This window comes from Falco rusticolus, chromosome 11 (assembly GCF_015220075.1).
Source record: "Falco rusticolus isolate bFalRus1 chromosome 11, bFalRus1.pri, whole genome shotgun sequence".
Taxonomy (NCBI): Eukaryota; Metazoa; Chordata; class Aves; order Falconiformes; family Falconidae; genus Falco; species Falco rusticolus.
Genome location: NC_051197.1, coordinates 16,718,120 through 16,741,547, shown reverse-complemented (window position 1 = coordinate 16,741,547; position 23,428 = coordinate 16,718,120). Strand labels below are relative to the sequence as shown.

At 46.2% G+C, this 23,428-nt stretch overlaps 1 protein-coding gene across 1 annotated transcript in view; it reads left to right on the top strand.

Annotated features, from left to right (window-relative positions):
* The first annotated feature begins 7,315 nt into the window (after nt 1-7,315).
* The window catches only part of DDAH1 (dimethylarginine dimethylaminohydrolase 1), a 61,010-nt gene continuing 44,897 nt past the window's right edge, over nt 7,316-23,428 (top strand). The window contains 1 exon segment of the mRNA XM_037404477.1: nt 7,316-7,685. Within this exon segment, the coding sequence (XP_037260374.1) occupies nt 7,380-7,685 (306 nt within the window). The 5' untranslated portion in view covers nt 7,316-7,379.

Sequence of the window (23,428 nt, the reverse complement as noted above, 5' to 3'; positions counted from 1 at the left end):
GAATATGAGCACTTTTAGGCACTAGTCTGTATGTATTTATAGCAGTAAGGAGTAGAACTGCCAAAATGCATGAAATATACTTTTCTGTTACGGCTTTCAGAGAAATCAATATGAGAGCTATCTACTTCCAGTGCTGATTTGGTCTTTTCAGTTACATTGTGAAAGGCGTAACTGGTCCTCTTCACCTGATTTCACAAACACATTTCAAACAGAACTGAATTTATATGGTCAGCAAAGCCGTTGGCAAGCATATTCACTACGTGAACCAACTTCTTCTAGCAGTTTATTAAGACAACATTCATTCCCTTCCGATAATGTGGCTGGCAGCATTTGTATGTCTACCTAAAGTTAAAGTGGTTGGATTTCCACAAAATATTAAATTGTGATCAAATGTAGAAGGATAGAGATTTTGAAATACCAACAGATCAGACAGAAGTGTGAGCGTCAGTGCAGAATATCTGCAGCACGTAGCAAATAGTACTTCACAGGACATCACAAGTCCTCAGGATTTCGGGGGAAAAAAATAGTTGCAACCATGAGTTTCAGGACAACACAAGAAAAGGTGAACGAGATCTTTTACTGGTAGGCATAGTTTCCTGGAGATGAATACATAGTTTAACTAGGCATAGTTTCCTGGAGATGAATACAGGTGTGTGATTTCCATAGAACTATATGCGAGGAGCTGATTCTTGGTAGAATTCCTGATAATCAAGTGAGAGGATTGGAAAATTTATATTATGTATAGAAGGCTGCTGGTTTTAGCAGCAGTAATTCAGTTTGATCTACCTTTTTTGCTCTTTGTGTTTGGAATATGCTGAGGTGGAAATCTTCATTTTGAGTTGCGCCAAACCATGGGAGAATTCAGGCAGACCCCGTGAAACCTGAGCACTGGGCTAACAGCATCTTCATGAAGATCAACAAGGAGAACTGCATCTGTGTCTTTTCATAGAATAATAGAATCATTTAGGTTGGAAAAAAAAACTTTAAGATTGTCAAGTCCAACCATTCACCCAGCACTGCCAAGTCCACCACTAAACCATGTCCCTAAGCACAGCATCTACGCGTCTTTTACATACCTCCAGGGGTGGTGACTCAACTCTTCCCTGAACATGTAACTTATACAGAATAATGTGAAATGGTTCTTCAAAAAATAATGAAAGAAAACCTCTTTTTTTTTTTTTAATGTTTTATAGCTTCTTAACTCTAACAGTTAGGACAGCATATTAAGTAAACTCAGTAAAAAAGCCTATTGGAAATCTTTCACTTTCTTATCTGGATTTGTGATGTATTAATCTGTCTGTCTGTCTCTAGTGCTAATCTTAGTGCCAAAGAAGCTGGCAAAAGAACTGCTTGCCCTTTGCAGGCACACAGGGGAAATCACAAAGTTGTTGGCTCATGTGCATACATATACATATCTAAATATGTGTATATCTCTCCCTCCCTCCCCACAGTCTCTTTCTTGTGGATACAAAAGCTAATTCCACTTTAGCAAGTTTTGTATAAATATACAGTTTTGTAATTGCATTTGCAAATTATTGACCAAGTCGACACCAAAAATGCACTAAACATGTACCAATCAAGGCAAAAGATGCCTAAGTGATAAGAAAGGCTGGGAATTTGTTCTCAGGCAGCTGGCTCCTGGAAGGAAGGGGAAATGCAAACTAAGAAAAGCAAGAAATGCTACAGCCAAACGTTATTGTGTCTTACCGCTGAGCTTGCAAGGGCTTTTCAGGTAATGAAAGGGAAGGACAGCCTGCTACACCTGTGGGGTGCTGCCAGCTGGTCAGCTGGCTCCATAGAGAAGGAAAATGCAGATTTAGGATACACATGAAAAAGCAACTCAAGTTACATTTCAAGGGACTTGAGTCCTTTAGAAAATATTAACCTGGCTTAATCGGCATTTTTAAGCTTTTGCTTTTTTTGAGAATAAAGGTATAGTTTTGGTGGAAGACCTGAAGGGGAGAAAAAAACCCAGCATGTGCATTATTCATCTTGTATCAGTGCAGCCTGGTTTGGCAGCCATGATTTACCAAAGACTTTATCCTACCTCTCTCTCAGCCAGCTTTTTTGTGCTGCCCATAGGGGCACCTGCAGCACCTCACAGCAGCTGGTTTTGGATTCATGAGACCCATTGAATGATAGCTGCGTAAGTGCAAATGGCATGAGCCATCTCCCCATCTACTGCTGGAGCTGGTGCTTTCTTGCCAACCTGATAAAACAGCACACTGTATTGAAAATGCTGTCTGACAGCAGAAAAAGTCTTATTGTCTATTTTTCCGAGGGCAGCCACAACAAGAACAATTCACAAAGCACTTACCCTAGCCCTCTCTCCTCTTTCTTCCCTGGCTGGCTCAGTATTTCTGGCATATTTCTGGGAAGTATATCTATCAGGGAAACAAATGGTGTCTTTCTGTTCTTTTCTGTAAGAGAGGTGTCAACTGCTGTAATTCAGCATAAATTTCCACAAGTACTAATCTCATTTTTCAGTCACGGTCACCTGAACCTGTGGTACCTAACACATGCTTTTTTTAAAATTCAACAAGTGACTTTTCCCCTGCAGAGAAAGAAGGGCAGAGGTGGAGATAAGGCATGGTGAAGGTGAGAAGACAGAAGCACAGGAGGTAAATAGTCGGGAGTCCTGCAGCTGTCTCCCCAATGATCTGTTTGCTTAGCCAAGTGAATCCAAAAGTTGATCCTGATTGTACTAGTGCAACCTATTGTAACAAAACATGTGGGAAGACTATAAATGTGAGGAATGTCCTGCGCCTCTGCGTGTTGTCCAGGCTCCTTGGTGCCATGTGTCATGGCAACAATGCTGCAAAAGCTGACTTTTAGAGAATCACCCTTTGACAGCTTTGTCTCCCAACAACTGCGTATCTGTCAGCTCATGGGAATTCCTCCTTCTCTGGAGGATGCAAAACGCCAGCTGAGAAAACGCCCAGTTGGTTATCCCATAGCAGACAAAACAAATACTGTGTTTCCCCTGAACCAGCTATACATAGAATTAATCTGACTCTGGTAAGACTCTGTGAGATAGCTTGGGTTCAACTCAGGCAAGGGAAAATGCTGCTCCCCAAAAGGATTTCTGTACAAGCTGGCAGACACACTGTTGATTTACGCCATTCAGAAGAGGTTGGTCTCCTCCTCCAGGAGTGATCTGTTATGTAAAGAATAGATGGCAAGCTAAATCTGTTTAGCATTTGGAAAATGCAAAAACATTTGGGAGCTTGTCCACGCAGTGGGGTGAAGTTAAGTGATTCGTTGCCTAACATCTTTAGGTCAGCTAAATGAGGAGCCCAGGCACTTCATTATTTAGTAAAAATACTGTTTTACTGAGTCACTGTGGTTTTTGTATTACAGTACTACAGCAGAAATTGAAAACTTCTGTCAACTATCCGGGTGAAAACCCCTTTGAGCTGCTTTTCATGCATCTAAAGCATGATTAAAGTAACTTTTTTCTCTTCTATGCCTGTAAGACCTGATACTAGGAGAATGAACGACCCATTGATACAGTAGGAGTTGTTCCTCCAGCAGTGTGGCCTCTGTTAATAATGGCATTTGGCTGTGCAGTAGTTGCATAGTTTTCTATTGAGCTGTAGGAATCACTTAAACCTGTATTCCTTTAAAAAAGTGAAATTCAGTGTCTCTCTGTCTTTTTGTTACAGATTCCCATTGCCATAGCAGGACAAGCTGGTGACTGAATGGCTCTGTTGCTGTCTTGTCCTGGCTTTTCACTGTCTCAAGTTACATGCAGCATTTTATTAACAGTGTGAGAGATGGCCACTAAGGTTTTAGAGCCAGCAGTGTTGTTCCAGCATCTGCAAGTGATGGGAAGTGTGTTCAAACTCTGCAGCTGCCTAGCGCGCCTGAGCAGTCAGTCCATGTGGTATGTGTTTGCATTCGGCGGTGATCCAAATTCTCCTTTGTTCCGGTCACACAAACTGTTCAGCAGTGACCAGCTGTGACCTTCAGTCACCTAGCAGCGCCCATAAAGGTTGCGCAATTGCTACTGGGGGCCTTAGTCTCATCATTATGTGGCCATTTTCACTAAAACAATAATTTTCAGTGTAAAAATGATAATAGAATCACAGGACTGGAAGGGACTTCTCCTCGTCCATACTTTTCCCCCAGCTCTGGTTTTCTGCTCCTGGAAGATACTTATTTAACTTCTTAAAAACGCTTTGTATAGAGGCTGCACATTCTTCCCAAGCAATCTTTTTCTCTGCTCCTTATTGTTGGAAAGTTTTCCGTACTTTTCTTTGCAATAATATAAGTTTGTTGCTTGCCTTCTACCTTGTGGAAATTATTCCCTTGATCTTTGTGGCAGTTTTTTGCACAGCTGCAGACTGTTCTCAAGTCACAGCTGTAAAAAACCCCTAATAATCTTATCAATATACTGCTAGTGATGTTGTCAAATGGATGAAATTTTACTCTGTGTATCGATGACTTTTCTGTCTTAACTTTTAAACCATATCTCCTCTTTCAATATCTATTCTCTTCTGAAAGCAAATGCGCTGTACACGTATGCATCCTCAAGTACATTTTGCAAAGCAATTTTCTTCTCACTGTCACTGTCAGCATATGACTCTGTGTAGTGTCAGTCACTAAACACCTGGATTTGCATGTTTTTCTGTATGAGGCATTTTCTCCTTTCCAAATACCGCTTTCTGTGATACTGCTTAAGCAGTCTGCAGTCCATCTTCTCTTGCAAGCATAGTTTTCATCATTCTGCATGACTTCTGTAGTGTGACACAGCTTTTTTCTTTGCTGGGGGGCAGCTTTGCTCATTTACATTCGTCTCTCCGGCAGGACAAAGTTACAGGAAAATACTGGCTATAGAGCAAGGTAGACATGGTATGATGGTATTGATGACTGGTAGCTGACGCATTTTGTATTACTGCATATGATAAATTTTAACATCACTCCTGAAAGACTGTGTGAACCCATTCTATTATGTAATGTTAATTTGTGAGTAAACTGATATTTTGGTAATCTTATTATAAATATGCACAATTTTGCTCTGGATGCATCTGTTTCTAGATGCCCTTTTTTTCAACATAAATAATAGAACAATCACAATCAGCAAACAGATCTTCATTTATGTTTAACCTGCAGCATTTTACACACTTATGGAAATACAGATTACTTTTTTTTTTTTTTTTACTGTAGTCATTACTTCCTTAACCTTGTTTAAATAGCTAACATTTTCTTTTTTCCAAAACACGTTGTACTTATAGCATACCACTGTCTCATACTACTGCATCTCATAAAGAGATCCTCCTTCCTCCAGCCTGGTCCCCCGTAATGCAGGAAGGTATTGAGAAGCTGTCAGAAGTGATACCTGGCCAACTCCCAGGAAGCAGCTGGGGCCACCTGAGGTCAGCCTGGGCTGCTGCCAATGCCTCTGGGGCAAACCTCACTCTCCTAGCCGATTGTGTGGCATCACCTTATATCTCATGTTTCTGTAATCTCAGTGAGATCTAAAAATTGTCATGGCTTATAAGCTGATAAGGTATTTATGGATGTCAAAAAAATTTGTATTGACTAGAACTTTACAATCCATTGGCTGCAAGAACAACCTTTTCAGATAGGAACCCTGGCAACTTTTTTTAAATTACAGAGTGATAGCAGCACTTTTTCTTCTGGCTGAAAGTTCTGCTAACAAAAAGCAAACAAAAGCATGCCAGTGGCCAAATCCCAAATCAAAGCCAAGTAAAAATAGGCTTTAATGACTGTGGAAGTATCACACATTATACCAGAGACAGTATGATACCATTTGTAGTGGTTTCTCAAGAATTTGAAATGTCCTACATGACAGCAACTGAATTCCCTGTCCATTTGTTTAAGAAAAGTAATATTTGCACATTATTCAGTGAATGACAGTTACTCAAATAACTGCACCTATGCACATTAAGTAAAGGCAGCCTTTACAGTGTATTTGGAGAACATGTGGAAAATGCAGACGAAAATCTAGTCAGCTGCCATTTTGGAAACACAGTCTGAGATTTCCTTCATGCTATTCATTAACCGTATTCCCAAATGCTGAACATGTGCCGATGTCCATGACATTATGGCTGAGGCAGCTGCTGGGGTTTGTTTGAGCACTGAAGAGGGAGCATGGAGCTGGGTGCTCCTCCGTGGCCAGAGGGACACTTGAAAGAGCCTTGCCATTAAGAGAAGATCTGGAGGGAAAATCCATATTCCTCCTCCCTTCCTGCCTGCTCCAGTGAGGACAGACCTCGGAGGTGCCTGGGAGGGTGGCGGCAGGGGCGGCGGGGGCTGGCGCGGTGGATGTCGCCCATGGCGAGCTCTGGCCTGAAGCCTTGTTTGGCTCCAGCCTGGCAGCCGGAGGTGTTTACTGGAAGGGCTGGCCCTCACCTGGGTAATGTCAGGTCAGGAGAAAACTCAGGGAGAATGAAACAAGGGGAAGTAAGGGCTCTTTTAGGGGAAAGGGTGGAAAATGCTCAGTTTCAGTCCTGGAGGTAAAGGTGGAGCAAAACACACAGGTGCCCCTTCTACCCTCCCAGGTAGAAACTTTGACAGCATAAAGGAGTGGAAGAAGGTGGACGCGCTGCTTGCTGGTGAGCAGCCCTATAGAAAGCCGTAAGGAGGTATGAGGAAGTGGCTGGGCTTATTTCCTTTGGATTCGGATTTGGAGCAGCCTTTGCCATGGGATATTCTTCCTCTGGCTGCACAGACAAAGCACCCGGCCTATTGCTATGCCACCAGGGAGGCAGCAAGCAGCTGCGAAGGGCACGCAGGGCCAGCCTGATGGACCCTGGAGCAGAGAGGGTTGGCAGCCCGACCCTGCTCAGCTTGGATGCGTGGAGAAATGTGGGGAGACGCAGGTGTTTGAATTCTGTCAGCGTCCGTATGCGTTCCCACACGGCTCCGTGGAGTCTCTATGTGAAACCGCGCTGCCCCTCGAGCCACGCTGTGGTAACGGAGGCCCACGGCAGGCACGGCCAGCCCCAGCGGCCCGCTCAGGGGCGAGGCCTGGGGCAAGCGCCGGGGCCGCCCTGCAGAGGGTCGAGGCCCCACTGGCTCCCCTCGGCCGGGCCGGGCCGGGCCCCTGCCCCTGCGGGAATCGCCCCGGCCCCGGGGCTCGGCTCGGCCCCTCAGGGCTCGGCGAGAGGCGCCGCGGCTCCCGCCCGCCTCACAGGTAAGCGGCGCCCTGCGGGGGGCGGCCAATGGCGCGGCCCGGCCGCCGCCGCCAGCCAATGGGAGCGCGCTTCGCGGCGGCCCCATGGAAATGTGCCTGGTGGGGAGCCAATGGGGCGCGGCCGGGCCGCGGGCGGCGCTTTATCAGCTGCCAGGGCCGGCGGCGGCGGTCGCGGCTGCCCGTCCCTCCCTGCCTCCTCCGCGCCCCGCCGCGCAGCATGGCCGGGCTGGGCGGCGGCCCCGCCGCCTTCGGGCGCTGCACGCACGCCGTGGTGCGGGCGCTGCCCGAGTCGTTGTGCCGGCAGGCGCTGCGCAGGGCGGCCGGCCCCGAGGTGGACTACGCCCGTGCGGAGCGGGAACATCAGCTGTACGTGGGTGTGCTGAGGGGCAAGCTGGGGCTGCAGGTGCTGGAGCTGCCGGCCGACGAGAGCCTTCCCGACTGCGCCTTCGTGGAGGACATGGCCGTAGTCTGCGAGGAGACGGCGCTCCTCACCCGCCCGGGCGCGCCCAGCCGCAGGAAGGAGGTGCGGGGCGGCGGGGGCCGGGCCGGGGGGAGCGGTGCCCGCGCCGCCCAGGTGGGCTCGGGGCGGCCGCGCCGTCGGGCGTATCCCCGGGCCCGCGGCGGGAGGGGGCGGCGGCGGGCGGGATTGCTCAGCGAGCAGCCGCCCCCGCGGCGGGTCTCGGCGCGGCGGGCCCCGGGCAGCGGCTCCGGCCCGGCCTCCCCTCCCCGCGGCTGGGCTGGCGGCGGCCGGTGCCGCCGGGCCGCGCCGGGGGCGTGTCGGAGCGTGGTGTTCCGCTGGCGAAAACAAGCGGACGGTGTAAACCGTGAGTCATGCCCTCCGGCGGGCCGTGCGGGTCCCGCGGGGTGGGCTACCGGCCGTGGTGGCCGCGCTGCGGCGCGATCCGCGCCCCGCGCTCGGCTCCAGCGGGGTTCGGGCCGCGCGTGCCCGGCCGCCGCGGTTACCGAGCGGTGGAGCGCTCCGTTAGCCTGCGCGCCCGTGAACCTGGTGCCGCCTTCCCCGGGCGGGCCTGGTGGGCTGAGGGTGCGTGGGGGCACCGGGGCACGGACAGGCTCGTTGGAGAGGGGTTGCCCGGCTGCAGGAGCCTCGCTGGAGATGTGCTTGGGACTTGTCTGATGCGCTCGGCCCATTCACAGGCTAGTTCACGAGGGTCCGCATGCACTGAAGTGCTGTCCTGTTGTCTCCCTCTCAACAAGTTGTGAGTAGCAAATTAAACCTCTCCTTGTTTGAAGCTGCAAAATTGTTACACTGGTAACCTGCCTTCCTGTAAGCATGCTTTAACGTAACCCTGTTGTCTCTTCCAGTTCCCATCTTTGTGGTCCCATGGCTCATCTTGTGATCCACAAGCATGTCCTGCTGTGCCTGTGGCGTAGGGCTGGGCCGCTGGCTGTGGCTGCTCTTGGCCACTGAGAGCAATGGATGAGCGTCGCCACTTGGTAGTTTTGATCTAGTGCTCTTCTAGCAATTGCAAAGTTTACTTTGCTCAGCACTCCGTGATACTGTACACATCTTGCACACGTGGGTTTCCTTGTGCTTACCCATGTGTATTTACTCTTTGAAGCACATACGAATGCTCTTAAAGGTGACAGCATCAGAGTAAAGTCTGTTTGCCACATGCTACTCTTGGAAGCAGCCAGAGTCTGAGTGAGTTTTCACTGGTCCTTCCTATGACTCACTGGTATGTAGCCATGTGACTCCTGCTGCCATTTGCACTCTTTCCCCCTTAGAACAGATTGACTTCTTTCTGTGGGTGACTTGTCCAGTCAGTCATGAACAAAGAGGAGAAAAAAAGCTTTAAAGCATAATTTGAATCTTTTTAGTTTTCTTGAATGATGGAGAAATCTCTCCCTTGAGCTTTCTGTGAAGTAAAAAAGAAAAAATAATTGAACAAACATTCTCTTAAAGCTATAACACTGCAATGTAGTGCTTGTCTGAACACGTAACTTCTAATTATTTACAATGGTTCTTCCTCCTGGGAACATCGTTACAGCAGTGTTTTGCGGACAGGGGGAGAAGATGCTTGTTTTTGTGGGATGATGCCTGTCTGCTCCTGGTCCCTCTCCCCTTTGAGGCATCCCCCGGGACAGCCTCCCCATCCTGGCATGGTGACCGAGTCTGTGTTTAGTTAGTCTTCTTTGTCTGAGTAGTTAGTGACCAGAATATTGCCTTCAAAACAGTAGGCTAGTCAAGGCTTTAGAAAACAGAAATGTGTACATGACTAGTTCACTCAGATTTCTGTGTGGTGTTGGTGGAGGGCTTGACATGTGCCTTGGACATCTTGGCAAACGTCTATGATAACCTCACTTTGATAAAGAGCCCTACAAGAAGCAGCAGTATTTCTTGTAGCTTCGTCAGAGGGTGTTTCCTACTGTCGTCAGAGCTTTGCTTCTCTTGCTGCCTCCAAGGCTGGTTCTGAAGGTACCAGCTACAGGTGCTCAGGCGGTCCAGGCACTGAGGCCTGCAGCTACCCTGAGCTGAGGGAGCCTAGTGCCTGCTCCAGGCCCTCCTGTTCATCCTGGTGGGTGGCTGTTGGCAGCCACCCAAGGTCTTTTCTGAGGGTTATATTCAGTCTTTGAATTGCCCATTAAAGACAGTACCTGGAGGCTGGTGGCAAGTGAAGTTGCTGTGGGGTATGTCCTAGCATCTGCCCTGTTAAATGCCTTTATTGGTGACTTGGAGCGGGGGACACGTGTATCGAGCTCTGAACTGTCCCAAACTGGGGCAAGGTGGGGGAAGGGTAAGAGGCAATAGCCGTGGGGTCTGGGCTGCTGTTCAGGGGGACCTGGGCAGGCTGGAGGAAGGGGCTGGCCTGTGGGAGAGTCAACCTTATGGAGTTGAGCAGGGACAGATGCTGAGTCCTGGCCCAGGGAAGGAAGGATCCCTGGGTGGAGCCAAATGGGTGCGGGACAGCTTTGCAGAACCCCCCCTGGAGAGGGTGTCTGGTGGGCAGCACAGTGTTTGTGAGCCAGTTCAGTGTCCCTGTGGTAAAGAAGGGCAGTAGGATCTTGGGCTGTATTAACAGGAGCAGAACCAGTGGTCTGAGGGAAGCGATTACCCTCTCTGCTTGGCACTTGCAGACTGTATCTTACCAAGAACGTGGAGCAGGCTGTTCAGTTTTGTGGCAGGAGGGCAAGAGACAACGGGTGTAAGTTAGTGTGAGGTTTTAATGGGGCATAAGGAAAGGCTTTTCAGTGGGGACAGCCAAGCAGTGAAACAAGGCCTGGAGAAACTGTGCAGTCATCTTTGGAGCTTTTCAAGCTGGGTAAAGCACTGAGCATCCTGGTTTGTGCTCTGAGTGGGAGGTTGACCTAGAAACCTCCCAAGGTCCTGTCCAACCTGAATTATTCTGTGAGCATGAAACTAGTTGTATGTTAGGATACATGGAGTCAGGGGTTCGTCAGTTGAACTGCTGTGAAATCTTCATTGTTGAGACAGCAGATAATGGTTAAATCTGGATTGTTTCTGGTCTGATGGATGTACTGCTAGAAAACCAGAAGGATGAAGCCCTGTGAAACCAGTTTCTTCATGCTGCCTGTGAAATTGCGGTATTCCTGCCTCAGCTGGCTTAGTCAGCCTGGTATGAAAGTGAACCAAGGATGTTGTAGTGCTTTGTCACTTGTATGGTCAACTGGCTGAAGGAGGGAAGGAAGATGGATGCAGTCTACGTACAGCACCAGTTTCTCAAAGTGCAATTTCTTATTCTCCTTATGTAATGTAAGCACAACCCCATGAATATTTTAGCAGTATAGTTAGTGTATGCTTGGCTTAACCCAGTTAAAGTAAACCCCAACTCCTGAGCATGCGCTCCTGACCTGAGCCTTCCCATAAGGCAGGACTCATCCAGGCTTGTCTTACTGCTCTCTTAACAGTTTAACGGACTTCTGTACAGAGCGGGCAGGAGCAGTGGAAGAAGGAAGTGGTGATGGGAACAGGGTTGCAGGGTACCATTTCTGCAGAGTATTAATGGAGGGAGGGTTTGTAAACCTGCCAAGAGGCATGTGATGGGTCAGACTCTGAAAACTGATCAGACCAGTGAAAGCTGAAGGGCATGGAGGACGCCAAGGTGCATCCTAAAGCTGGTTGAATGTGCAGCTGGAGCAGTGTGGCTTCAGGTGTGTTGTGCCTCCACATAAACTGGCTGCCAGATACATGAACTGAGTACTACTGTCTCAATCTTCCCTTTTTCACGCCACTGAAAACTCATAATGCAATATTTAAGAACTGATGCAGTGTGTTCTTTCACTGACTAGACTCCTTATTAAGAAGGCTTGTCATCAATTACTGTAACACTGTATGCAGCAGGCAATTTCTGCAGCAGTTTGTAATAGCATTGATTGAGCTTTCAGGCTTTATAGATACTATTGCTTACCCCTCCAGCACCACTGGATTCTGTACTGGATGTCTGTCTGGAACAAAACAAAATAAAATCTGGGGTTATGTCTGTTCTTGCTCCAAGTTATTGTAGGGAGAAAGAGTTGAATTAAATTTGGTCATGTTCAGTCAGTACTGGGAAGGAGCCCAGTATTTTTTTAGCAAAGTAGAAAAATTAGTCATGCGTTTAATAATTTGTTTGCAAGAGTCAGGCTTATTTCAAGGCATTATTTTTTTTGTGTTATCAACTTCTGAACTTATTTTAAAATTTATAGTTTCTGGAAAGTTTTGGATTTGGCAGCAAGGTAAAGGCTTTTCAAGTAAGCCAGAGGTAGATTGCTAATGTGGATAAACTGGTGTTTTGTTTAGCTGAGTGCAGTTGCCAGTGTGCTTGATGTTCAAGTTGAGTAACTCAAATAGAAATGTTGTGATTGCTGATCAGTTGACCAGTTCCAGCAGTATGTTCTCAGTTGTTTATTCCTCTAGTATAAACTCCTCATGTCACCTTCTGAACACAACAGGGTTAGTCGCTGAGAAGAGCCTTCATCAGCACGTTACTCTTACTGCCCAAGTTGTCTTAATGTGCTCAGGGTAGCACAAAACAGTATTTCCACCACTTCTGTGCTTATGCAGACAGATAGAAACCCAAAAGCTCAGCAAAATGCCCCTACAGACCTCGCCTCTTCTTGGCTGTGGCATAGGGAAGGGAAAACAACTGGTGCTGGGAAAGCTTCAGGAGCTGCTGCAGAAGAGATTGCTGGCTACTTCCTTGACAAGAGGAGACTTCCACCCAAGAATACTGCTGTTCCATACTCCCCCAAGACCCACTGTGGACAACCCGTGGGCTGTATTCCTGTGTATCCTGGAAGATACAGTCCCTCAGAAGTGAGGACAGAGAACGAGTATGTTTGTCAAATCCCATCCTCTTGACAGGCATTGGAGAAGCCTCCTAATTGCTTTCTGAGAATGTCTGGGTACCTCTTCCTCAACTTGCTTGCTGGGTTGCAGGGCTTTGTTCACAGCACTGCTTCTGCAGAGCTTCCAGCTGTGCTGGGCGGGGTAACTTTGCTTCTTAGTGCTGATCACCATGACCTGCTTAGCTGCCAGCCCCTGCTCCCACCCTGTACAGTTTCTGCAGGGCTGTGCAGCCATGTATGAACTAGAGCCTGCACCCTGTACTGGGATGCAGTCTCAGCTGCAGCTTACAGCTTGCACGAATGATTCTCAGGCCAATTGGTGGAAGCTTCTGAGAAAAAAGAAGGCAAAAATAGTTTGGTAAGTCATGTATGTGTATAGACTCAGGTATTGCTGCGTAGGTACTGCTAAATGGTAGACACTTTCTCCACTCCCTCTGTAGACCTAGACAGTTCTGTAGAATAATGATGTCTGTTGCAAAGTAATAGAAAAGGTAGGCTCAGGAGAAACAGATTCAAGGCTCTGCTAGCTCCCAAGCTTAATTAGGTTATGGGGTTTTTATTTTATAGCACGTGCTAGTACAAAAGAACCTATATTTGCTGACTAACCACTTAAACCAGTGTGTCTCTGCACAACTGGTGAAGATCTGTTGTTTTCATGGGGGATTAGTACTTGCTGATCACTAGAGAGGCAAGAGATTAAACTTTTTATTACCACTTTAAATAATTCATAAGTCTTTAAACTGTTGCAACAAATTGTGGAGGCCTTGTACATTTGCACTGACCACTTTGCATGTCCTTATTGTGCTTTACCCTTGATGTTACAGACCAGCTTTGGTGTTCTGCCTAGAAATCTTAGTGATAGAAAGCACAGAGATTACCGTTGTGTCATTGCTTACTGCTTAGAGCAGCAGGTGAGTAGACGTGGGGAAAAGCTTTACATGAAGGTTGATAAAACTTAGAAGTGGTGCTAGGTGCATTTCCACCCTCTTGTCAGATGTTTTTTTCTTGAATACCTTTCCTATTCTACACTGAGCCATATGCATCCTTCTTTAGTCTATCCTTTTCACAGTCTTCCCAGTCTAACCTCAGAATTTGAGTGAAAGTGTGTAAGATAGTCAGTGTGTGAATTTCAGTTACACTGGAAACAAGTTGAGAAGTACCAGTCAGACTTCAAGTTATGATGTATACCTGAGTGTTAATGTGGGCTTTGGTTGTCTTTTGCAGAGCGTATAATTGGCAGAACCAAATGTAGTCTTCCACAAAGCATGTGTCACTTGAAGGCTTTCTCCACGAGCTAAGAAGTGATGCCCATCGTGGGGTGCAGAAGGCAATGAAGTAACTTGTCAGAATCTGCATTAGTGTTTTCTTTAATATATTTCATTAACTTTTGTTTTCAGTGTTTTGATGTTAGCATATAAATTAACTGAAAAGCATGCATAGAGGAGAAAAGAGTCTTAAACAGTACTTAAGTTCACTCTTAAACTTAAAAACAGTTATTTAAACAGTATCAGGTAGACCTGTATCAGGAGTCTGTATGATGGTGGTACTGGTAGACATAAGGGATGTTTTAGCCTCCTAAACGGCAAAGCAGATGGAAGGGGCATAACCACATAAAGAAATCAAGCTTCCTTTTGAAATAGTCTGCTTTAAGTGCTGCCTCTTGGTTTGGGTAGGTGATTCTTTGGTCATTGCTGATACAGCTCTCTGACCCTACATTAATAGGGCTGGCACTTCAAGTGAATTGGCTATGCAAAGAACTGTATTTTTTCACTTTCAATTTTGCTTCTGTGATCACAGATCTAATGAAAACGTTAGGAAGTAGCTTGTAGTCAGATCAATATAAGTGGACTGTTTTCATTGTAATTGGTTTCTATCTACAGAACTGTAAAACAATCTTTAAGGACAGTCTAGGAGCAACTTGGGTTACATGCTTTTCTAGCAGAGGCAATATTTAGACCTTGTTACTAAATTGCAATGTCAAATTTCTCAGGAATATCCATGTTGCTGACCATAAGATTAAAAAAGCAAACCCCAAATTAAATGCCTGGGTTTTTAAATTTCCTGTGGACACTGATTGTTATTGTACAAGCCTGATGTCAGCTGTTGTACCTTGTTAATCACTGTTCCTTTAGCTGTGATAAATAGCCCTTGGTGAGCTTATGGTTCAGTGCAAATGTGAAGTGTTTAAAGGTTCCAAATAACTAAGCATTTCCTCCAAAATGTGAAAAGAGCCTTTTCTGTTCTGACTTAAACATATGGCTTGGAGCTACCCTGCTCCTTCCCCAAGAGATTTCTATCCAGACTTTCAAATTGAACCTAAATCTTTTTCTTTGGTAACTGCCTCACTTAAACATAATAAACTAGTTTACCGCAGTCACTGCTGGAATTTTGGGTTTAAGAATCAGAGATGGATCATAACATCCCCAGTGTAGGTTGCCTGATGGGTGGGTTGGTTTTAATCCCGTGCTCCATACAAGCCTGCAACTCCCTACACACTTGGCAAAAGAGAGGATTGGTATGTAGACAGCAGTGCTGTCTTGCTCATCATGGGATCTGACAGAATCTCTGGAGAGTGGCAGAGCACAGCGTGATATGGAAGAGCTCCTGCGTGCTGTGCTTCTGCCTGTTAGCTTCTGGGATGCTCTGGTATGGTGAGCAAAGTCCCCAGCTGAGATTTCCCATGCTGTACCAATGGCACAAGCAGCAGCTGCTCCCAGCAGTGTGCCAGGACACACAGAGAAGCATAATCTTCGTTTTCCCTTCTCTGCCTCCCATATGCTTTCACTTGCCAACTTGCCTCCAGTCCCATGTGTTTCCACCTGGGCCCCTCTCTTGCCCTCCTCCAGGCTGGCCTCCCATAGCCCCTGTGTATTGATGCCCCAGGCCAGGATCCTGACTTGCCCTGCCCAGTGTGCTCCCATGCAGAGCACAGGCTGTAGTGCTGCTGGGCTGCACTGTATTTCCCATGGGAAGAACGGAGCTGGGATGGCATCTCTGCAGGCAGGGCACACTTCTGACAGCATCTCTGCAGGGCTGCGCTGTGGTTGAGGCTAAGTGCTACTGTTTGCTGGCAGTATGATATGGGGATGTGCCTGTCACTTCATTCAAGTTCTCAAAACCTGATTAGTTTCCCTTTCCCCTAAACTCTTCAGTAACGAACGCATTGCAGGTTTACATAGCAATCCAGCGTTTTGTCTGAGCAGTGTGATGCCAGGTCTTTTAGCTGATATGGGTCTCTTGTTGTATAACACTCCATCCTGAGAAAAGCTGTACACTGCTCATTTCAAGGTCCTTTATTCTGCTTTCTAAGAAGAGACTTGCCTCATGTTTTTACGCAGTGGTGTTTGCGTAGCTATGTATATAAGCTAGTAGAACAGACATTCCCATTATCTTTTTAAGTGTGTTTCTTTGCAGGCCCTTCTGGCAGTTGGCTTTACAAGGACAGTACTTTCCACATTGTGGTGCCAAGTTCATGGTGTACACTTGTTACCCCAACACTGCATCTTGCCAAGCTTTTTCCAGATCTAGAGTCCTGATTATCTTACACAAAACTCCTAATACTGCACATAAAACCAGTGCAATTCCCTTGATGCTATTTCAAGAATATCAGTCTCAGCTCTGACAATGGATGGACTGGTTTGTTCTAAAATGTTCCTGATGTAGAAACATAAACATGGCAGAGGCCAGAGAACCTCTGTTTTTTCACTGTTTCTCCCAAAACCACATTTGATCAACAAGGCTAGTTGTGTCCTTAAACTCACTGTCTCAAACTGTCCCTCTTGGTGAGGTGACAGGGGTCTGCAACTCTTCAGCAAGCGTGACTGGTCTAAACACTGGCTTTTTAAGTTAAAATAAATGCATGCAGACTTTAATTTCTACCAATATTACTGGTTATTCTTCCCTTGCCATTTCTTCTGGAGTGACTCCAGAACAGCTACTCTGCCCCTGCTGTGGACACAGCATGACTCCACTGAGGATGCTATGGGAAGTGACCACATAGCCAGCTTTAACTTGCAATACTCCACTTGTATGGAGTATTGTGTGAGCTCAGGAGCTTAGCCTAGCCTGAGCAAATGGTGTCTATTCTTCTGTGTTCAATTTTCAGAGGGTATCTTGTCTTTGTCGAAAGTCTCCTAGTAAATAGCGCTGGAGCAAAAATGTGGAACTATTTATTAAATATCTGACCTATACAAAGTAGAGTCTTTCTGCAGAGAATGTGTTTCTACCAAGAAAGAAAATACTGTTGATAACTACTGCTCATCAGTTGCTTAGAAAAAAACCAAACCCACCTGGGTTTTGTTGTGTTTTTTTACAGAAGCTTATCTAATCAATTAGGCTTATGGTATGAGATAGCTTCGTTCTTGGTATCACATCTGGGTAGTCACAGATCAAGGGTTAAGATAAATGATGCACCACAGCATCAAGTGACAGTATCTATCCTTGCTGCCTCTTTTGTAGCAGTTAGGAAATTTTATTTCAGGAAAAATTAAATGGAATGTTTTATGGCTGAGATATACCCAAGTCAGGTCTTGCGTTCGTCCAAGGCTACTGATCACATGTAAGTCAGATGACAGCACTGTAATGTGCCTTTTTTTTGTCATTTTGAGTTAATAGCAAACTCGAACAAGTATTTCAAAAGTAGCTCGTTCAAGACTTGCAGAACACATTTTCATTTCAGTAGCGATTCAGTATTGGGCACTATCTTTGAAAAATAATTGTGGTAATTTGTTTCTAGAAGGTTTATATATGTTAATAGTAAAGGAACTGGCTATCCACATCTGTTTCTGGATGCTGACTGAAGTTCTCTGGCAAGATGAAATTGTCTGTCTCTGCTCAATCCCAGCTGGCCACTGAAACAAGCTGAAACAAGACTGCCACATAATTGGATACTTGGCAGTGTTGTGATTGATTTTGCATTTCTCTTCTTTTTCTGAGACTTGATGTAAGAGCTGTCAGGGAAGCTGAATCCCATACCTTGTAGAAAGGATAATCTTACAGGGTAAGAATCCTGCTTGTGCATAGGTTTCTACTTCAGTATCATTGATGCCCTTTGAGTCACAGACTAGCAGCCATGGTGATGGTCATCTCCATGCAAAGCCAAGCTAGAAAGACAAAGTGGTTTAGAAATGGAGCTAAGGTTTTTGGCCCGATGTCTAGAAATTAAAAAATATACCTTGCAAAGTACTTAAAATTTTTAGCAGTAAACTCCAGACCATGCCTTTCTAAAGGTGAAAGACATATACCAGCCCTGCAGGAATTAATTTTTCAAACAGTACAAGTGCTTTGGAGAGTTTCACCTACCCAGATAACTGAGTGTGCCTGTCATCACTGTGCTTAAAACAGCAAAAGTGATGAAGCTCAAGTATCTTATGCTCTTCCAACACTGTACAGAGGAGAGTGGTGTTCTGGTAGTGGTGGACTATTGCTAGTCAGTAGGTGTTTGCTGAAGTTTAATGTGCTATCTCATGGCTCAGTATCTGTTACAAGCCTCTGATGGGAATACCAGTGCCTGTGGTAGCAAGAGCTGAAGTCAGCAGTGCTGTTGAGAGACAAATGGGAAATGATAGAAGCAATAAATAATAATGGAGGATGATATGAATTGGATACCTGTATTTTTCCAGGAAACACTGAATTCTTCTGTAAGTTTGCTTGGCTTTTTTTCAAGGTGATACAAAGTGACTCCTGTAGTGTCCTGTATTCAGGAACTTCCACATGTAGCACATTCCTGGAGTAGAGAGTATTAGAAGAGAAGACACAAGGTTGTGATAGACCCTTTTCCACATTCCTCCTGGTTGCAGCAGCTCAAAATGTGTGCAGAGAACAACTGGTTTTAGTGTAGTTTCTAGAAGAAGTCACAGATACTACTCTGCTGTTGGCCTTAGTGATCTTTGTCCAGTAATTCTTGATCCTTTTGATCTGACCTGGTTTTAAGAAAGGAAACTGTCTGAAACGTGAAACCCTACCAATGCAGGAAGAGTAGTCAGGGCAGAAGTCTGAGTAGAAGACAGATGCTGTCAAAGCCAGTATGAAGAAAAAGGCTGGGGGGTGCGTGGTGTGGTGTGACCTGAGAGTCTGCGTAGGGGGGAGCCCTTGTTAGCACTTCATGTGTTGTCCTGGATGCCACATCTTCACTGATGGTGGCAAGTCCAACTGTGAAACTCCAATCCCTATGAAATGGAGCTTCAGTAGTACCATACAGCAGTCTCTTATTTTTTATGACCCTTAAAGCAAGTGCTTCTGTTAATCCTCCTCTTGTTCTGGATGTGACCTTGTCACACAGTAAAACAACCAGCTTGCCTTGACCACAGGGCTTTGGGTTAGGACAGTCCCTTCTAGATGAGCATTTCCAAAAGTCCTAAATGCTGTATACCTCCAGTATTGCTGAAAGGCCATTTTATTTTTTTGACTGGGCTTAAATTGATTATTCATCTGGACCTGAAATGCTGTGTTAGGTTCTGGTTACCCATTCTGGAAATGCAGAGTAAGCAGAAGAGGTAGAGGTGGATGAGAAGACCTTGCTGAGGTATGAAGTGGTGCTAATTAGATAAATGCCTTCAGCTCATAGTTATTTTGGGTAGGGGAGAAATTGGAGAGCTCTACAGTATCTCATAATGGTACAGAGAAAGTGAACTGGGAATGGTAGTATGACACCCAGAGAAATACCCAGGCAGCAGATCCCAGCAGAAGGAAGTACTTTGTCATGCAGTGCACAACCAAACTGTCAGATTTGTTGCCAGGATGTTGCAGGGGCCAAAAGTACAGCTGGGTGTCAGCTAATGAAAGAGAGATCCATCAATAGCTGTTTAACACTTTGATCCAGATGCAGTATCTGGCTTCGGAAATATGTACCCTGCCTCTTACAATAAGCTGCGGAAATATACTGGAGACAGTGGCACTCTATACTTGTCCTCTTTCTGTTATTCTTTCCTTAAGCTGCCAGCACCGACCGCTGTTGGGAGTCAGGCTGTTTGGATATACAGGTTTCTCTGACCCACTTAAGCTGTTCATGTATTATGAATAAGCTGTAATACTGATAGCTGTTTAGCAGGCTCATAATGAGGTGCTGGCCGTGATCCTGAAGGTCAGGAGTTGTCCAAGGACTGCCAGTTAGGAGACAGCTGCCCTGCCTTAACCTTGCAGAGATCTTGCTGGTGTTTCTGTCCCACTGGGCAAGGGGAACCTGCGTTCAGGCTTAACCAGGGTTTCTGATGGCCCATCTTATGCCATCACTAGTACCATAAAATGCATGCTGTGAGGTCAGATGTTGATGTATTTTTCCTTCCCTGCCTTGATATATCCATCCTAGTGCAGATAGTAGAAAATGGAAAAATTCAGCTATTAAGACAGAGACATTTTATGTCAACAGTGTAAAAGGATTCCCCCTCCTCCCCCGCTGCCCTTAGCAAGTCAGATTAACCCTAAGAAACAGTGCACACTTTGTAAAGCAGAGATTTCTCATTGGGAAATGTTGTTTCTAGCTTTTCCACATCAGCTGTGAAAACATACTGCCATCCAAGCTTTGCAAAATTATTCTTAGAAAGGCCTAGTAATGAATACTTGGCATCCAGAGGTTTGATATATTGAGAGCCAGGCTTAATGTTATGGAGGAGAGTGTCCTAGAAGAGCCTTTGCAGAAAGGTGCCAGGGGAGGACAGTCTCCCGTGGGCCCTGAGGTCTGTGTTGTTGTGGGACAGTTGATAACATGCCAGTTTGTGCGGTGGGGATGATGGATAGACTTTTCCTGAGTAGCTTGACATAGATCAAGTGAGCCTGAAAATACCAGCACTGGTGATAGGAAACTCATTATCAGAGCACAAGGAGCCTTTTGGAAAAGGCGCTGCTCTATTTCTGCCCTTATACCCCTGCTTCACAGCTAATTGAATCACTAAAAATTCGTAAAAATTCATGAAGCAAAACTGCTGGGCTTTTTGTGCCTGCAGGAGCTGTTTCCAGGTGGGTTCGAATGGCAGGCTGCCAGGAGTGGCGTCCATCTTGTTATCGGAGATAACGCCACAAGCAGCATGAAAGCTGTTTCTGGCAGAAGAGCATCAAACCAGCCATGCATTGTGCAGGGCTGACTGGAGAGCTTTTACAGGAGCAGGACTAGGACTGGTGTGGCCAGGGTTGGATGGCAAACACTCTTCTGTGGCCGTGTTTCCAAAAAGTCCTCCCAGCCTTCAGCCCTTTGCATGGAAGCCTGGTGTGGACCCATGGCATCAGCAGTGCCCTGATCAAATAGGGGCTGGGGGAGCCTGGGGTCTGTAGGTATTACAGCCTGCTAGGTAGGGAAGGACCCTTGTGCTGCATCTCTGCTGCTTTGGTGCCACTCGCTTGGCTGCAGTGACACTCCCAATGGGTTTGCCTGACCCAGTAGCCGGAGCCGTGGCTCCCCTGCAGCCTGGATTGCTGTGGCACTGTGTCCTGGCCATGCAGGATGATTGGACAGTAGCAAAACTAAATGCCAGGGAAGGTGAAACTAATACAAAGAAGGGCGACTGCTATCCAGGCTCTGACAAAGACAGCTGGGTTTGTGGTACAGATGGGAAAATACTCCCGTGACTGTCCCTTCCGCTAGCTGTGAGCATGTCCTGTCCCTCCCGGGGCTTGCTGTTTCATGTCCTGGCTTTGATATTTCCGAAGCGTGGCTTTGCTTTCTCATTTCTCCATCCTTAGGGGAACCTTGGCACAGATGCCAGCAGCCACCAGAAACCGCCAAAAGCTTTTGTGCAGTTGAAATGTGCTCTGTCCGCGCTTCATCTTAAGGACTAAAGGCACTGCTTGTAATTCTGCACCAGGCTTCTCTGATTTTAACCTAGTTTCCACTTTGCTTGGTTTCCTTACCCTCCCTCTTTACAACATTGCTGCACGCCACCAGAAGCCTAACAGGAGCGCCTAAAGGGCTGCTGGCCCTGTAACGCACAGCAGTATTCCTAAAGCTTTTTAAGAAATGGGTTTGTAATTCTTCAGGATGGAATGTAAACAAAGAGCTGTTAACGAAACAGTGTGTAAGGTCTTATTCAGATTTATATAAATCCTGAGACCATGCCTGAAAAGAATGCCCCGTTTTGCATTCCTGAAGGCAGATTCACCACATACCTCCATATGCCACGAAGTGCTATGCCAGTAACAAAACCGGACTTCTTGGGAGTGTTACGAAAAGTACTGAAAACACATTTTAATTCTGTTAGCTTCACAAAATACATATTGACAGTCATGTTAAATATTTAAACACATGTAATGGACTTCAGCCTTGGTACTGGCAGGAGGCGTTCAGTATGTGAAGCAGCCTGGGGGGGTGTCTATCAGAGAAGTGCAAGCGCTGGCTGCCTGCTCTGAAGCTGGTGGGATCTGGAGTGGGGGGGAAGTGGCGGAGCAGGTTGTAGATCTAACTGATGGTTTCAGTCCAGGGAGGAATGAAAGGGTAAGGACAGGCAATTGCTGTGCATTCTGAATGTTATGCTGTAATTCAAGGAGAGGGACTTTTTCCTTTAAGGCTTGTGCCTGTGACGCAAGTGTATAAGTATCTGGGGCTCAATCCTGTAAGGTGCCAGTGCTTAACATAAAGCCTGTAATCAGTCTTAGTTTAAAGCACTTAAACTCTTTCCTGCCCTGTGTCTGCTTAGTTAGCATCTCTCTGAGCTGATCTCGTGATCATGTTTTTCAATAGTGGAAAGTCTGAAGTAATGTAACATTTGTCAAGATGACATGGCTTTAGCTTTTAAAGTGTTTCTTAGCCTTAAATATTGACGAGGAGATTTTAGACTGTGGTGCCCATGAACGTGTGTGGTTAATAGCACAATAGAGCTTGCATGCATAGTAATATTAAATACAGCATGTAACAATATTAAATATATTCTGCAATGAGTTTTAAGAACAAGCTAAATCCGTGTGTAGTGTAGGTCTTTAAAGAACGCTTAATCTATGTGACTGGCTTTTTGCATGCCCCTGCATGGCTGGGAAAGCTGTTTCTTCATTGATGCATAAAGCATCTGATACGCCTCCCATATGTGTTGACTGCTCTAGTAATGAGATTTTCTGTAAGTTTGCTCCTTTATACCTGGTAGAAAACAGACGTACTCATTTAGCTCTTTGGGAAGGTACTCCAGAGGAGCTGAAGACGAGGAGGTGACTGCCATCGACACCAGCTTTCCTTGTCACGTGTACCGTGTCTGGTACAAGGCATTAACCCCAGCCCTGCACAGATACCAGCATAGGGGATAACTCCTGTAGATGAGATAAGCAGCAGAATCTTTTAAAAGTATTTTAACATGCCTGAATAACTACTTACACCATGGTGTATGTCCTCTGACCCCTGGCTGAAGCCCTGAATGGGAATGCTGAGTGTCTCTGAAAAGCAGGTTATTTCCTCCTGAACCTATGCGTGATTTAGGAGCCCAGGCCAGCTATAGGCACTCGTACTGAGAAGTCTGGCCTTTCTGAACTCCTACTTAAAACCTGAGTTGCCTATATGCTAGGAGCTGGGTTACAGTTTTTCACAAAAGGTGTTCTTGCCCCCACTTATCCTGCTTTTGCTACTACAAGAAAGCCAAGTGTGAGGCCATCACACGCAGGAGGTAGGAAAGGCGTGTTTGAAAGTACCTTAAGCTATGACCACTGCTTGTATCAGCACGGGCTGCAGGAAGGAAGCTGTGTTTCCAGTGAACAAGTAGAAGAATGTCTGAGGGTCACCCCTCCTGAAAGGAGCCAGGACCCACCACCACGTCCAGTGTGGTCCTTACTGTGTGTCAGCAGCATGGACATCGGTTCAGGCTCTCCTGCAAGGTGAGGCCTGGTGTGAGGAGAGGGGATTTGTCAGAGTGCATCTGTATGTGGCCTAAATTCTGAATTTCCAGCAAGGCTTTTTCCTGAGCTGATTTGTCAGTGGGAACTGTATTGATCCAGCAGTGATGCCTAGGAAGATGCTCCCTGAAGCACAGGTGTGAGCTGTGGCAGTCTACA